Genomic DNA, 14,682 nt, shown 5'->3' with positions numbered 1-14,682 from the left:
AACCAGTTACTGTAGAAACTTCCTAAAATATATACATACACACATAAAAAGAGTTTAAATGGAGTTACCTATGAAAGATGATGGCAGCCCTGCTAGAAATCACAGGCTAACACATAAAAATCTCAGTGCTAGGAATGGGTTACCTCTTTTGGAGTTGTTGACCATTGAGGTACCATAGACCCACAAAGGTTACAGGCTACTACAACATTCTTGGCTACCCTCCAGAACGTAGGGTAGGATGCTATTGCTGAAGACACCACATACTTAAGACTTAGTTCATGGAGAAATCACCTGGTACTGACCCTACTGGCTAGCTTTCATCATGCTGGAAGGTGCTATGCATGTTACTATAAGAAAAAAATAATCATCAGCCTTGCCCAAGTGTGAATCCTGCAAGCTACAGTAACTGTCCTGGTAAGATATGCCCACTGGTGCAATAGTAACTGTCCTGTTAAGATATGCCCACTGCTGTGATAGTGTCAAAAATGTCATGGGGGTAACCAACTACATTCTTCTTGGATTTAAGGTCCACTCCTTAGGATGAAACCCATACCTTTTATGGGGGCCACAAACATGTGGCTAGGCAGATCAGAAGCCAGTAGGGGAGAACCTACTGTGAGCTAGCTGTTGGGAGAGGAAGAATCAGGTTTCTCTAAGTGTCAGGTGGCTGGTTGGTTAACCAAACTCCTGTGGATGGCCACATATCCAAGAGTATATAGACAGCACAAACTGGACTCAGTGGGATTTTTTGCATTTTGTTTTTGGTTTTTTAAAAAGATGACACAACTGTGAGTGGGTAGGAGTCCTGTGGATTTGGGAGAAGTTGGGAAGGGGTGAATATGATCAACATACACTGCATGAAATTCTCGAGGACTCGTGAATATGATCAACATACACTGCATGAAATTCTCGAGGACTCTTAGCAACATACTCTGTTCCAAAGGCCAAAAATGTAGAAAGTATTTGAGAGCTTGTATCTAATCCTTAAAAGATTTTAGGGTTACCTCTTCAGAGGGAGGAATGTTAGAGTAGCCAAAAACCCCATAAAATAAATAAATAAATCAAAGAAGAATAAAGAGTACATGAAGTTATCAGAAAAAAGCAATGGGGAGGAGTTGGAGGGGAGGGAGTGGGCATGGATTTGATCAAAACACCTTAGACGCATGTATGAAATTCTCAATAAATTATTTATTTAAATAAAAAAAAAGAAATTTGCCAGGCACGGTGGTGCACGTCTGTAGTCCCAGAACTTAGGAGGCAGAGGCAGGCGGATCTCTGTGAGTTCAAGGCCAGCCTAGTCTACACAGTGAGTTCCAAGCCAGGGAGACCCTGCTTCAAAAAGACCAAAAAAAAAAAGAAAAAAGAAAAGAAATTCTCGAGGAACTTTAAAACATATTAAGAAAAAGCCAAGTATGGTGGCTCATGCCTTTAATTCTGGTACTCCAGAGGCAGAGGCTGGTGGTTCTGATCTAAAATTGTTGGGAAATGACTACTGATAGGACAAATGATGGTGGACAGCACATGGTGTACATTCCATTCTGCTGTTTTAGCTGGAGCATTGCACAATAGAATACCAATTTTATGAGAATGTTTGGAAAGAACTGAAAAGCAGACACTGTCATATCGATGCACCTGGTGTTTATGAGAGTGAAAACATTTAAAACAGCAAGAGAAGCAGAAAAAAGAAACCATGTCAGATTTTAGCCAAAATTTTAATAGGCAGTTTAGTTCTTAGTATTCAGCTAAACATACATAATTTAGTAAGTTAAGCATTTGAGCCATTTGCAAAAGTTTATAGAAATGGTTAATAATGAGTTGAATCATAATCGTGTTGAGCAAAAGTTCATGCTTAAATCTAATTCTATTATGAATTCTTCTGTCATGAAATCTCAGGTGATGCTTCATCTGTAAAAAGGGTGATGCTGGATTTGTGTATTGAGTGAAAGAAGATGGAGCGGGTTGCCCCTGAACCGGCAGTGTGCAGGACAGAATCATGTATGCGATGAACGCTCTAGAATCAAGGGTGGCAATCAGTGTCATAGAATCAAGACATGGCAATAGACTGTACAGAATGAGGCATGGAATAGAATCAGATATGGCAGTGGGGTAGTGGAATCAGATGTGGCAATGCGCATTACAGAGTCAGGTACATCAGTGCACAATACAGAATCAGGTAGGGCAACGGGCAATATTGAGGCATGTAGGACAACACATTATAGCATCTGGTAAGTGCATAATGAGCTAGTGAGAGGTAAGAACCGAGCCATTGACTTGCCACTTCCTCATTTCAGGTTGCTTCCAGCTATGTAATGTTTTTCGGTCCCATGAGATGGAAATTGACCAGTGCTTGCTGGAGTCCCTTCCCCTGGGCCAGAGGCAGCGTCTGGTGAAGCGCATGCGCTGTGAGCAAATCAAAGCATACTATGAGCGTGAGAAGGCGTTTCAGAAGCAGGAAGGGCTCCTGAAGAGACTCAAGCCTGGACAGAGCCGGAAGGTCCGTTTCAGCCTGGCTGATATGATTCAGGATGCTGTCATCCACCACAACGACAAAGAGGGTATGTCTCCCTACCTGTTCTCCTCATCTATTCTCCCTTGTTTCCTGGGGGAGCTTAGGATGCTCTAAAATTGGAGACAGTATTCTTTAAACTGTCTGAACTATTGGATGAAAAATGCTCCTTCCAAAACAATATGGAGTCATGAGTCTCTTAGCCAATATGTAAAAAAGAAAAAGTGGTGAAATTTTTGTATTTTGCTTGTAAAGAGAATTATAAGTGCAAGTGATTTTTTTTTTTGAAAATTGCTCACTTGAATTGTAGTGAAACTTGCCATCCATGAAACTGTTTCATTCAGTCATGATTCTGACGTCTCCGTTCATTGGTAGCTCACATCCAGATAGATACAGTAGCAAAGTCAGTTACCTCTTAATTCTCATGATATAAGAATAGATTCATGTAAAAATAATTGTCTATATTGGTATTGTGAATGCCTCCCCTGTGTTCTTGTAGTACTTGTGGTCTCAGGTCTTACATGTGGGTCTTTGATCTATTTTGAACTGATTTTTATAAAGGGCTGATTTTGTATCACAGTCAGTTTTCAATGTTCTGCACGTTGATTCCCCGTTTTCTAGCACCATGTATGAAAACTCTGCCCTTATTCCAGTGTGTGTGTGTGTGTGTGTGTGTGTGTGTGTGTGTGTGTGTGTCAGTTGGCTGTAAAATTTGATTTTACTTTGGGGATCTCCATTCTATTGATCTATGGGTCTATTTTTAAATTTTTAAAAATTATTTTTTATTTTATGTGTAGGAGTGTATTGCCTGAATGTATGTATGTGCACCATTGTTGTGAAATGACTGCAGAGATCAGAAGAGGGTGTCAGATTCCCTTGAAACTGTAGTTATAGGAGGTTTTAGCTGCCATGTGGGTATGCGGAATCAAAACCAGGTCCTCTGCAAGAGAAGTCAGTGTTCTTAATCATGAATCCTGCCACCCCAAATTCAAAGGACAATCAAGGAGGTGAAGGCAGGCAACATGTGTTAAGGCTGGAGTCCCTGCAGGTAGTGTCAGAGAGAGACAGGCATGAAACTGTGAAGGTAATGCATAATCTGCATTGAAAAGGCCGGATGCCAGAGATGCCAGAAATGTCAAACACCCGCTGAGGAATGCAGATGGCTAAGAGCAGAGCCAGTCCAAGTCAGAGGTCTTGTGGACTGCAGCTGGCAAGAGGTGTGGGATTGCCCAAGGCCATTAGAGCTCACTTTATAGCCAAGTGTGCCCTGATTGCTAGACAGGTGCTGCAGAATTCAATGTTTGGTCTTCTGAGTTCCTACCTTGTGGTCCCCTTGCTTTCTGTTCCTCTGTTGTTCCCTTGTAGAATGGGAATATTTGTTCTGTGTCACTCTATCTTAGGAATATGCAACTTGTTTTTGATTATTCAAAGGCTCACCACTGCATTGATTCTTGGGGGAGACTTCGTACTTGAACTTTTGAAAGAGTTTGGAACTGTTAAGACTTTGGAGCATCTTGGAGATAGATTAAATGTGTTTTCATTATGAGATGCCCATGAGCTTTGTGGGTTACAGGCGGAATGCTAGAGTTTGAATCTGCATTGTTCCAACACAGGCTCACTTGTTGAATGAATACATGGTCCCCTTCACTTCTGGACTCTGATGTTTCCTATCCACTGTGAGGTAAAGTAACTTTTCCACAGTATACTCCCACAGCCAAGATATTCTGCCAAAATGCCTAGGACCAACCATGAGATAAAGTCATTGAAGCAATGAACTGTAATAAATCTTTCCTCATTTTATGTTGTTTATGTCAGGGATTTTTTTTACAGTGAGAATGATGTAACTGAAAAAAGTGTAAATGAAGAATTCTTTTTAAATTTTGGGTTATTTATTTTTATTTTATGTATGTGGGTATTTTGACTGTATGTCAGTGCCCTTGTGCATGTAGTGCCTGTGGAAGTCAGGAGAGGGTGTCAGATGCCCTGGAGTTATAGATGGTTGTTAGCTGCCATGTGGGTGCTGGGAACCAAATCTTGGTTCTCTTCAAGCGCAGCCAGTACTCTTAATGGCAAAGCCATCTCTCCAGCCCCTAAGTGAAGACATCTTCAATATGAAAATATAAAAGTGTTAATATTTTTGAAACTAGTGGTTCATTTGAACAGGCATTCTTCAGAATGTTCTAATCACAATTTGACATGGAAAGAGTTCTGAAACCAGCTTTTCTATGTAGCTCATTTAGTAGCAGAACTTTCCCTGACCTATTTTTATTTTTTCACTTGTTCAATCTGGAAACTTCATAAATTTAGTAACATATGTGTTTCCAAGGTTTTCAAATACGGGTTGTGAATCTGTATGTAAGAAAACTGTCAGCACATTCTATGCAATCATAGCTATAAGAAGACTCAAGCAGTTCTTTTCGCCATTTTGTGTGGGCATGCTAGGCAAGCAGTAATTCTCTGAGACCTTCCAGTGAATCTCGGGTATGTACATGTGACAATGGCAGAAGATATGGGAGCTGGAGGGGTCCCTAAGAGATCCTTTATTCTAATCCTGTTTGCAAGTGAAAAGGCAAGTGCTGGAGACCACACCAGGTTCTTTGGGAGGAAGTGGAGGTTTGTCCTCTTCCCATATTGCTGTTCTCACTCCCAACTGTACACTTAGCTGCCCCTCCTCTGTGAGGGTAGAAGGACACTGAAGTCAGAATTCCTTACCATTTCATCCTTCCTGCCTTGTGCTGCTTCCCAGCAGAGAATGGAGTAGAGGCTCCATCCGCCACCCTCTTCACCTTCTTCACCCTTTTCACCCTCAACAACTGCCACGGCAAACATACATAGAATCGAGATCTTTACACTTTATTCCTATATTGCTGTAAAAGTAATGAAGCACAAAAAGTATGTGTAAAGTTACAATGTTCCTTAGTTGAGACACTCATACATATAACAAAATGATGTCTTAAGGTCAAAAAGAAAGTAAGCAATGGGGGCTGGAGAAATGGCTCAGTGGTTAAGAGCACTGGCTGTTCTTGCAGAGGACTTGAGTTCAAATCCCAGCACACACATGGCAGCTAACAAACCAACCTTCTGTACTCCAGTTCCAGGGGCTCTGATACCCTCTTCTGGCCTTCATGAGCATAGCAGGACATGAATGCACATACACACATGCAGGCATAACACTCATAGACATAAAATAAAAATAAATAAAATTAAAAAGAAAATAAGCAATGAAGTAAGAAACCCAAGACTAGAGGTTAGCTGTTTTACATATTATTTCCCTAAAACATGATATAATAATACCTTTTGAAATCTTTCATGCCTCACAGTCTGAATCAATCTCATTTCACGCAGTTGTTTTAGGCTTAGAAACTATGTCATTGGGCTGGTAATTATAAGGCAGAAGTAAAGATGAATTTTCCCTTGAAAACTCCAATCTAAGTATAAAAAGAAGGTAAAACCCAAAATATAATAGAAGATGGTGAGTGGTTGGACAAAGCTGCTGGAGAATGAACCTCTGGACAGATTCCCAACTTGACCTTTGCTTAGACAGTGACCCTTGGAGGGAAGGACAGGAGGGCAAGCTGCAGTGGGCAGCTGCAGCGTAGAGCAGCCACAGATGCCCAGGGAATGCCCAGATTGCAAATCTGCCTGAACTGCAGACAAGTTAGCGGTGCTTTGTGTCTGAATGTATACTCAAAAATCCTCTTTGTGTCTTTTCCCTCTGCATCTGTGTATTTCCAGAATACTTTAGGGACTGATGTTGAAGCAGAAAACAGTGTGAGCTATTTATGTTCCTAGGAAGGACATTTATATGTCATAAATGACTTTTTAGTGAAAATGATCAGGGATATTTAGCCATAGGATGGATGGTAGGTTCAATAAGAATTAGAAACTCATGTACCTACTAAGTCCCTACTGATGTAGTGTTTCCAGAGCTCTCTCTGGGTCTTTTGTGCTATCAGGCACATATAACATTTCTTTATGTGCATTTATTATTATCGTAGTGGGGGGAGTAACTTACAAAGGAATGAGCACCCGGTGCCTAGCCCCACTCAGAGCCTGCCATATACGATGGCTCCCGCCACATGCCCATAGTCACCACTAGCTTTCACCCACACCTCAGGGGCCAGCGGTCTCGCCCCAGGTCCATAAGTGCCAGGGCATTCTGTCCTTGAGTACACCCTGCTGCTGCATGTTCCCCACACCCATCCTCCCGCGTTACTCATGGCTCACAGCTTCTGTCCCAAGATGGCTCCCAGCAGCCCCTCAGTAGTCTATCCTCAGTGGCAGGCCCCACCACTTGGAGGAATTAGTCACCTGGGAGACATGTGTTTCAATGTAAGAAGGCTGAGCTGGGGTCTTTGCACTGAAAGTCAGAACAAAAGAACAAACCCAAGATTCATATTCCATAGGAAAAAGTACATTTGTGCATCAAATGTGCATAGAATAGTACTCAGACTATTCTATGAAAGAGAGCTGTGAATGAATCAGACAAACCTTCTACCTCTCTGAGGGCCCACCCTGTGGTGTGGGTGGCAACAACAGGGTAAAGTGAAATCCATACTCTGTTAGATAAGGAAGCCTGCTGAGGAAAGCCTCCTGGAGGGGCTGGCAGATAACCATGCAGAAACCCTAATGAGTGTTCTGAGAGGAAGAACATTTCCGCATGCTGGCGAACAGCAAGACCACAGTGCAGCTGGGGCAGAGTGAACATAGGTGCAGCAGGAGAGGAGACAGGCCGTGGGGAGTCTGCGAGGAGCATGCAGAGGACTCGACTGTTGTGACTAGGGATCCCTGATGCCAGTGGAGGATTTTTACCGATGCCACTTACAACTTAACAGACCAGTCACTGTTGTCTTCTGAAAGCAGAAGGACTCAGACACTGGAATCAGGGAAGCTAGTGAGGCGACTCTCAGGGTGAGCTAGGCAAAGGAGGATGGTGGCTTGGACCACAGTGGAGCATGGGTGGAGTATGGTGAGAATAATCAGGTTTGGATACGTGTTCATGAGCTAGAGAACTAACAGGAAATTTTGAGTGGCTCTGTACAGCTGTATTAATTTTATCTTGCTGTTCAAATAGACAGATGAGAAGGTGTAAATGGATCATCTCACATTTCTGCAGGCCAGAAGTCATGTCTGAGGCTACTGGGATGAATGAAATCGGGATGTTGTTGGAATGACTCTCAACAAGTCAATCCATCTTCATTCTTTGGGTCAGAGCTTCCTCCTCTGTCTTCAAGGCCGGCCACGGTGGATCCAGTCTCCCTCTCACACCACGTTTTGCCTTTTCTTTTAAACATAATTTCTTCTCTTTAATCATTTGTTGTCTGCCTCTTCAACTGTTAGAATGCTATGTGATTACAATAGTTTCACCTGGATCATCCACATAGCCTTACTCTTTTGAAGACAGTTCAAAAATGACTACAATTTTCTTTTCCCGGAGAGTTTACCGTATTCACAGATATAGCACAATAGGAAAAATTTGGTAGTCAAAAATCCTACCTACAACAAAGAAAGGATAATATAATATTAAGAGTTTTTCTTCAATAATGAAAAGAATTGATGCCATTAATAAGTTAGGGATTCCTCTAGGCATTCAATATATGACAAGCTGTCTTGATGGCTTGAGACAGAAGTTTGAAACTCATGAGACAATACAGTAGCATTGAAATGCCAAGAGTAGATATAATTACCTAGAAATGAGTTTAGATCATTGTGTAAGAAATTCATAGATGGAGACCTAAGGAATTCAGCATTAGTTATTCACAGAGATGTGGTGGAATCACAAGGTGAGGCCAGGTCTAAGGAGGGGCATGGGGAAGGTACGTTAATGGAAGTTAAGTTTTAAGAAACCTTGAAGGAAGAACATTTCATTAACTGTGTCGACTATTGCTGCTTAGGGCATGGGGAAGATGGGATTTGGTCATTGGGTTCTAATCATCAAACGCAAAGAGTTCTTTAAGGGTTTTCTGCATGAATGAGAGAGAGAGAGCAATGGTCAAACAGAAGAGAAATGAAGAGGGATTGCCAGTGCAGATGTCAACCAAATATAGTTCATTTGAAAGGGAAGAATCTACGACCCTGGAATAAAGGAGGACAGTTAACAGAGCATGCCTCACAGCATCAGAGCACTGTGTGTCTGGTTTCCATATGAAGAGTGTGGCTTAGCTGGATGACATGGACTTGTGGTTCCCAAATCTAACTACATGGTAGTTATGCTCGAGGGAGCTTCTGCTCTTAACTCTTGTGTCTCTGCCTCACCCATAAAAATGCTTAATCAATCATCTGAAGGGACCAGGAAGTTTTCAATCATCTGAAGGGGACCAGGAAGTTTCAGAGATGCTCAGGAGACTGTGGTACACTGAGGGTGTTGAGGCCTGCTGTCTATTGGCAGACAGGACTGCAGGCTGTGGTAGCTTTCACTGAAAGCTGAGGTAACAGAAGGTGATGTGAGTTAGGATCTGTCTTCTCCTGTATTGTGTTTAGTTTCCTTAAAGTGCACACTCTTTGTCTAAAAAGCTGAAGGTATGAGCCTATAGCACTTTCCTATGACAAAGAGTCAGGAAATTGGTAGTGTAAAATGGGGGGGGAATCATAAATCTGAAAACCATGTGTGACTAGGTGATTCCTCTGGGGAATCACTTGGAGGTGAAGTCCACAGGTCTCTGCAGCTGGCCCATGCCCTGGGGCCCCTGGCTTATAGCTGGTTCTCTCTTCTATCTCCAAATAATATTTTTATATTTTCTCTGTGTGTTTTTGTGTCCAGATCCTTCAGTCTTCACAGAAATCACTGGATTAGGATCCATTCCAGCCTCTGAAACATTTCATCTTGACTTCATCACTTTGCAAATCATCTAGTTTCTAGATCAGGTCAGAATCATGGGCACTAGATGGACATTAACTTTGAGGAGCACTGTGTAACCCAGCATAGTACCTGAGAGGGTTGTTTAAGAACTCATTGGGACTCTTAACTATAAAGTAAGTGACTAGCACCTCAGTCTACCAGAATAAGAGTAGCAAAAATACTGATCACTGATTGCTGCTGAGTGATGTGATGTGGCTCCTTTAGGCTGTTTGCTCAAGTACCAAGCAATTCTTGTTTCTCATTAACTCAATTCCATTAACTCTGAGTTTTTGTGTTTATCTTCAGCCTTTCCCCTGTAATTATAATTTAGATTTATTAAAATTTATAACATTATTTCCTGAGACATTCCTAAAGCCTTGCTTTGTTCTTATGTCTCCACTCAGAGTGATTTTATCATACCCTGGAATCAGACATCAGCCAAGGTCATTATCCACTCTTTACTGTTCCAACCCTATCTATTAATTCCCTTTCAAATCATGAGAGCATCCAACACTTATCATATGTGAACATTAGAGATGGATGACAGATGTCATTTGAAGGTCTCTGCATGTAATATCTTCAGAGTCCTCACAGTCTCTGTGAGAGAGGTATACCTCAGCAGGTATTTGCAGGTTGCAAGAGAAGACACAGACTGCCTTGCCAAGAACACCCAAGTCCTAAGTACTATGATGGGGATCAGACATTCCACCATTCTCAGAATTCGGATCCCAGCAGTGAGCCCTAGCAATGCTGCCAAACAAAACTCTTCTAGCAAAGTTGTCCTTCAGCTGATTTGCTGTGTTCAAACTCTTTCCTTCCTGTCTACCAATCTGAAACATTTCTAACAAAGCACAGTGTGTTCACCCTTATGTCACTGTGGCCAAAGACCTGAGAGAAACAACCTAAAAGAGGAAAGCTCTATTTTGCCACATAGTGCTAGAGGTAGCAGCCGGTCATGTTGGGGGTGGGGGGGGGGGCTGGTGACAGAGCAGAAAAGCTCATATCCTGACAGGAAACAGAGAACAAACAAAAACACAGGCAGGGCAGGATACCTTCCTGAAAGGTATATCCTCAAGGTCCTACTTCCCCCAGTCCACTTTCATTTTTCACTACCCCCGCTCTAAATACCATTATACTATGAATCCATCAAGGAATTAATCCCTTGATGAAGTCAGTGCTCTTAGGATGCAATCACTTCCCAGCCCATCTAGGTTCCCTGAGCCTCCAATGGAGAAGTTTCATATTGAAGTCTTATCACAAATTCGAGACTCATGTCACCTCCCTTCAGTGAAGACTTCCAAACAGAACAGATTAATTTTCCAAAAAAGAAAGTAAAATCTTTCCATTTCAGTTATAAATGACTGGAAATCACAATATTTATTTTTCTTGTCCAGTTATTCTCCCAGTACCTAGTCGAGATATGACTACATACCAGGCTGTTAGATTAATGAATACTTCTCAGGAACACTAATTTGGTATTGGTGAAATATTAAACCATCATTGACTGCACACAGAATCCTTCAGAATTTAAATGCACTTAATTCCCAACTTTTTATGATTTTATGTTTTATGATTTGGCGCCTTTGAGTATGTAGCAGCTGTTTCCTATTAACAGAGAACTTCCTAGTCCTATGAACAGAGCTCCATAAACGCCATTTGTCCAGCAGGGCCGCACTCAGCATGGATAAGAGCTGTACACATGGAGAAGTGTGGGTCCCTGGTACATCACATCCAAAGGAGAACCTAGATGTCCTGTCACTCTTTGCTGCCACCTTGACAAGCGTCTCTTCTGAGCTACATCTTCTTGTACACCCCCATCCTGGACTGAGTGAAAGGAGTCTTCCATAACTCTGTCTGCTGCACCCTAGTAAACAGTTGGGAGAGGAGGGTCCTGCTGGTGAAGTTCCCTCCCTGCCGTTCAGTGCAGGTGTTACGGCCCACTCTGCAATGTTGATGATGAACATGGTAGTGTAGGATAATGGCTTTTCCTGAGGAATGTTTTTTTCTTGTTTTCTCCTTAAAAACATGATAATTAACGAGAATTGAGATATTCATTAGTGTCTTCTTTACCCCTTGTTCTGTGAGCCTTAGGTGTAGAGGTTGCATTGTAGATGTGCCACTTAGACTTGGGCAGTTCACAGACAATGTCTGTGTGTGACCAGTTGTGGAACTCTGTAATCGTCTATGTTGCAAAGGAAGCTTCTTTGATGAGTGGTGATTGGATATTGCCTGTAAAAATATGAGGATACATATTTTGCACATGGTAAGAAACTACATTAGTCTCAGGATGTGATAATCTTGGGTTTTCTCTAAGTTCTATGACCTCTCCAGCCATGTGTATTTGGTTATGCTTACAGTACCATACATGAGTTTCCTCCCATTGAGTGGGCTTTTAGTCCAATTAAGTAGCTGTTGATTGACCCAAGGTAAAAGTGGCACTACTGCACCAATGTCGTTTGCTGTGCCAGTCACTGATGTGGTTATTTGGTCTTGAAGCTGTTGTTGGACTACCAACTGATGTTCTCCCTTATCACTTTGTGTAGTCTTCTCCGAGGCTATGAGAGCTAGCCTTCAAGGGAAGTGGTTTCCAGGTCAGTTCCGGCTCCATTGCTCCAAATCCTATGTCCGAAGTATTTTCTGACTGCTTCACAACCCAAAAATGTCTAATGTTTGAGACTCTGTACCAGTTATTCAGACTGCTTCTAGGGATGGTTATTAGTCCTGGGTTTGAGTTCTGGAACTACTTATCCCTATAGCACAGTTAACATACAACACAATGGTGTTTATAAAAATGCACCCATGCTGGGGAACTCCTCAGTTGGCCTGACCACTATTCTCAAGGTGGAAGTGCCTTGGTCTCAGTTTCTTTTAGGCTCAGCCTAATTCTATTTATTGACTGTCATTTTTTGTTTATTTTTTATTTTATGTATATGAGTGTTTTGCTGACTATAAGTCAGTGCATCTATGTCGTGCAATGCCCACAGAAGCCAAAAGAGGGTGTCAGATTCCCTAGAACTGGAATTGCAGACAGTTGGTTACCTGCCATGTGAGTGCTTGGAACCAAACCTGGGTCCACTGCAAGAGCAGCCAGTGCTCTTAACTGCTGAATCACCTCTCCAGTCCCTGTCATATTGTTAAATGACAGTGTGTGCAGCTGGTTGTAAGGAAATCAGTCAAGACACACTAAGAACAAGCCCTTCATCTACACTGTGGAAAGAGCACCTGACCGGGGATCTACCTCCACACAGTGGCACTCACCCCCTGTAGCTAGCAAAATGTCATGCTGGGCTGCTTTTCCATGTACACCTTTGTAGTAAAACTTTATAAAAATGAACCTAGAAGTAAAAAGTTTCTTGAGCTACCAGTTCACGATTTTGACTTCTTACTACTCTAGTTGTTGAAAAGAAAGTTTTCAGCCACTATTTGGTTTTGTACCCAAAGAGTCATGTCCTGGGAGCTGGGTCTTCAATTTGGTAGTGGAACCTTTAAGAGCTGGTACCTGGTGGAAGGTGGTTGAATCATTGAAGGTGTCACCACTGATTAGTAGAGATTCAGGTAGATTCCAGGGGACACCAGTTAGCTCCCATGAGATTGAGTTGTTAAAAATAAATAAACCCAAACGCCTCTGTCAGCTTGCTATACATGTACTGGGGTTAGAGATGAAAACTACCACACCAATCTTTTTACATAGTTGCTGGATTCTGAACCCAGGTCTTCATGTTTGTATGGAAAACACTTTACTGACTGAGCCCACTCCCAAGCCCTGTCAGTGCCTTTCAAAAAGCCCTTTGAGGTGGGCTCTCAGTGGGGGAAGGGACCGAATGAATTGCATCCCTGCTCTGGGGACCAGGTTGTCACATTCCAAATTTGGGCACTGTGTTGCTGTTTTTCTTGCCTCTGCCCTGTGGTTCCTTTCACCTAGAGCAGCCTTCCTCTGCCTACTTCATATACACCTCTGCTTCTACTCACTGGGCATCCTCCTAAGGTCCTCAGGTAGAGCCAAACCCTTCCTCTTCTATGCTGCCAGGGCTGATTCTGGACCTCATGTTCAGTTGTCCCTATGTCAGTGTTGCACACGGCCATGTGCTGGTGCAAAGGAAGGAACCACAACTTGTTCATCACTCGGTATCCTTATTGATTCTCTGTCATCTTGTCTTCTTCTAGCTGCTGGGGATGTAAGGCAGGTGTCAGAAATTCAGGGCACAGAGAAACGTAAACAAGGATACAGGAAAAAAAAGTGATGTCCTCACCTGCCCTAGTGAATTTCATAGTGCTACTGTCTCTATTCCTGTGTGTGTGTGTATACATGACCTCTCATGTACCCATGCATGCTTCTGCATTTGTGTATGAATCTTAACACCAACGATGTTCATACTTTAGGGAAAGGAAATAGAAGTGGCTTGACGTGTGCCTTGTTTTCGGTCTCACTTATTCTCTGTCAGTTTCTGACCTAATAGGTAACTACTCCTGAGAGCTGCTCCTTTGTCCCAAGGAAAGCATCATGTTGGGATTAATGGTAGAACATGAGATCTGTGATTTCTAATACAGCATCCTCTTAATGTTTTGTTTTTGCTGAAACTCACATAAAACACTTTAGTTGACTGCATTAGTGCAGGTTCAAGTCTGATCCATCAATTTTCAGTTGGCTTTGCTTTCACAGGGATAAACCTACAGGTTTCTGAGTCATTGTGCTCAAACAGTTTACAAGAAAAAGGAAGAATGACTGGTAATTTTCACTGGAAGAGTTGCAGTCTGTCAGAGGCACACACTGCTGCTTGGTTTACAGGCTCAACAGCCAAACAATCTTCAGACTACACTGATCTTTGACAGTGTGACTGTATTACATGCTGAAAGGAGGTGACTAACAGGGAGGGTAGCGAGTCACTGCTTATAGGATCAGAGGAACCAATTAGCATGTTTCTGATGGGCAGAAGAGAATGTATGCTCTGCACTTTGTCAGTGTGCAGAGAATTTCTAGAAATGGAGCTATGTAGGTGAAACAGTGCCTGCCTACAGCATTAGGACTGGTGCACGGGATTCTGTCTCTGGGCTCCTCAAAGTCAGTGTTGTCCTGGCTTTGCATGATGCAACCCCCAGGCTTATGTCCATGACACTGGGCTTTGATGCTTTCCAGTAACAAGAAAACAAACCAAGGAGACTATGTTACATTTACAAACAGGACACCCCAGAAGTCAGGTGTTCATGGCTCCTCCTCTAGCCCTTGCCTCTGGAACAGTCTCTTCCCAGGCTTTGTCACCACAGTGCCACCAAGCCTGTTCCTTGCAGTGATCTCTCATTGCTTAGCTCAGGGAAAGGTAGTTTTTTCTTTTTTCTTTTA

General features: G+C 42.5%; 1 protein-coding gene across 1 annotated transcript in view; it reads left to right on the top strand.

Moving 5' to 3' along the window:
* The first annotated feature begins 2,329 nt into the window (after positions 1-2,329).
* Positions 2,330-14,682, top strand: part of Myo16 (myosin XVI) — a 497,779-nt gene continuing 485,426 nt past the window's right edge. The window contains exon 1 of the mRNA XM_029557215.1: positions 2,330-2,555. Coding sequence (XP_029413075.1) covers positions 2,330-2,555 — 226 coding nt within the window. The remainder of the gene's footprint in view (positions 2,556-14,682) is intronic.

The sequence above is a fragment of the Nannospalax galili genome, unplaced genomic scaffold, assembly GCF_000622305.1.
Source record: "Nannospalax galili isolate Female #2095 unplaced genomic scaffold, S.galili_v1.0 scaffold267, whole genome shotgun sequence".
Lineage (NCBI taxonomy): Eukaryota > Metazoa > Chordata > Mammalia > Rodentia > Spalacidae > Nannospalax > Nannospalax galili.
This window is presented reverse-complemented; position numbering and strand designations above follow the sequence as displayed.